The 1688-nt window shown below is 36.0% G+C and overlaps 1 protein-coding gene across 1 annotated transcript in view; it reads left to right on the top strand.

Moving 5' to 3' along the window:
- Positions 1-689: 689 nt before the first annotated feature.
- Positions 690-1688, top strand: part of focad (focadhesin) — a gene marked incomplete at its 5' end in the record, with an annotated part of 75092 nt that continues 74093 nt past the window's right edge. Inside the window, one exon of the mRNA XM_015402087.1 lies at positions 690-764. Coding sequence (XP_015257573.1) covers positions 690-764 — 75 coding nt within the window. The remainder of the gene's footprint in view (positions 765-1688) is intronic.

Below are 1688 nucleotides of genomic sequence, written 5' to 3'. Positions count from 1 at the left end.
ATCGATGCATCGATACAAAACGATTATTATTTACACCCCTAGTTAGAACAGCCGCTTCCCTCCGACTTTAAAGCACAGATTACAACAATAAAGGCTTTTACCTTATTAATATCTTTTTACGTTTCATGAAACATGATACATAAACATATGGACTCCATTCCTTAACTGGACTCCAGATTTTAACTGGACATCCTATAAATAAATAGATAAAATAAGATAAGAAAATAATATTAACTGATATAAAGTCAGTTGCTTCACACATACTAAAGTGCAGGAAAAGTTTAGCAAACAAATATCTTCTTTCAACCAGTTGAAATGTTTATTGGTAAATAAAACTCTCAATTGAACAAAAAAATAAATGAGTATGAACTGGTAGTTTGAATTGTAGCCATGCATCATACGTGGCCTTGTGGAGGTTTGTCCTGCATAATACCTGATATTTCGCATCATCTTCTTTTTTAAACCAAAAGTAATTCCAGACAAGTGGCGTATGGGAAAATCAGACTGAAAAGGGGAAAAACCTGTGCAGTGTACGCCCGGCTTTATTTGTGTGTGTGCAGTATTTTTAAATTTGCAGGGCTAATAAAACATTTGTCATTGAGGGAACAGGAAAATGTTTGTTGGATGTTCTGTGTAACCTCCTGCACTCCTGTTTGGACCGTTTCACCTGAACCTGCTTCTGTTTTCAGGCGGTTAGAAACCTTGTTGCTGCTGTGCTGAAGGAAAAAGACTCGAACGAGCAAATCAGTCAGTCGTCCACGCAGGTGAGTTTGTTTTAAACCACGCCGAACAGAAAACTTCTCATTCGGTTAAGTTGGGGTTAAATCCAACCAGGCTTTTATATTTCATAGGGTTTACACCTTAATGTTTCACATCTTTGTGCAGTGGTAGGGGGCGTCCTTGGGAAAACTCTCTGAAACGCTATTGCCTGCATTTTGAGATGGAATGCAGCCAACTTTTCACTACTTTTGATTATGGGAGTTATGGGTACGGAAGAGGGCCGCTGGGGAAAAAAAAGTTAACTGATTTTAAAATATTATTTTGTTAAAAATGGGAAAAAAGTCAGAATTCTGACTTTCATCTCAGAATTTTGGGTCTTAATCTTAAAGGGCAGCCTGAAGGAAGAGATGTGGAGCACTCAGCTTCACTAAGAAAGATGTGATTTGTTTGGGAGGGACAGTAACACATTGGTGGGAAATGATGGAATTAGGCGACTTTTTACGTCCCTGAGGGCCACTGGTGATTCTATTTCTATAATGGAGTCAGAATTCCAAGATTATAGTCAGAATTCTGAGAAAAAGTCAGAATTCCAAAATTAAAGTCAGAATGCTGAGATTAAAGTCAGAATTCCAAGATTATAGTCAGAATTATGAGAAAAGTCAGAATTCCAAGATTAAAGTCAGAATTCTGAGAAAAAGTCAGAATTCCAAGATTATAGTCAGAATTCCAAAATTATAGTCAGAATTCTGAGAAAAAAAAAATCAGAATTCCAAGATTATAGTCAGAATTCTGAGAAAAAGTCAGAATTCCAAGATTAAAGTCAGAATTCTGAGAAAAAAAATCAGAATTCCAAGATTAAAGTCAGAATTCTGAGTAAAAGTCAGAATTCCAAGATTAAAGTCAGAATTCTGAGTAAAAGTCAGAATTCCAAGATTAAAGTCAGAATTCTGAGTAAAAGTCAGAATTCC

Source organism: Cyprinodon variegatus, unplaced genomic scaffold, assembly GCF_000732505.1.
Source record: "Cyprinodon variegatus isolate N-32 unplaced genomic scaffold, C_variegatus-1.0 Scaffold1297, whole genome shotgun sequence".
NCBI lineage: Eukaryota > Metazoa > Chordata > Actinopteri > Cyprinodontiformes > Cyprinodontidae > Cyprinodon > Cyprinodon variegatus.
The sequence above is the reverse complement of the archived record's forward strand: the minus strand, read 5'-3'. Positions and strand labels throughout refer to the sequence as shown.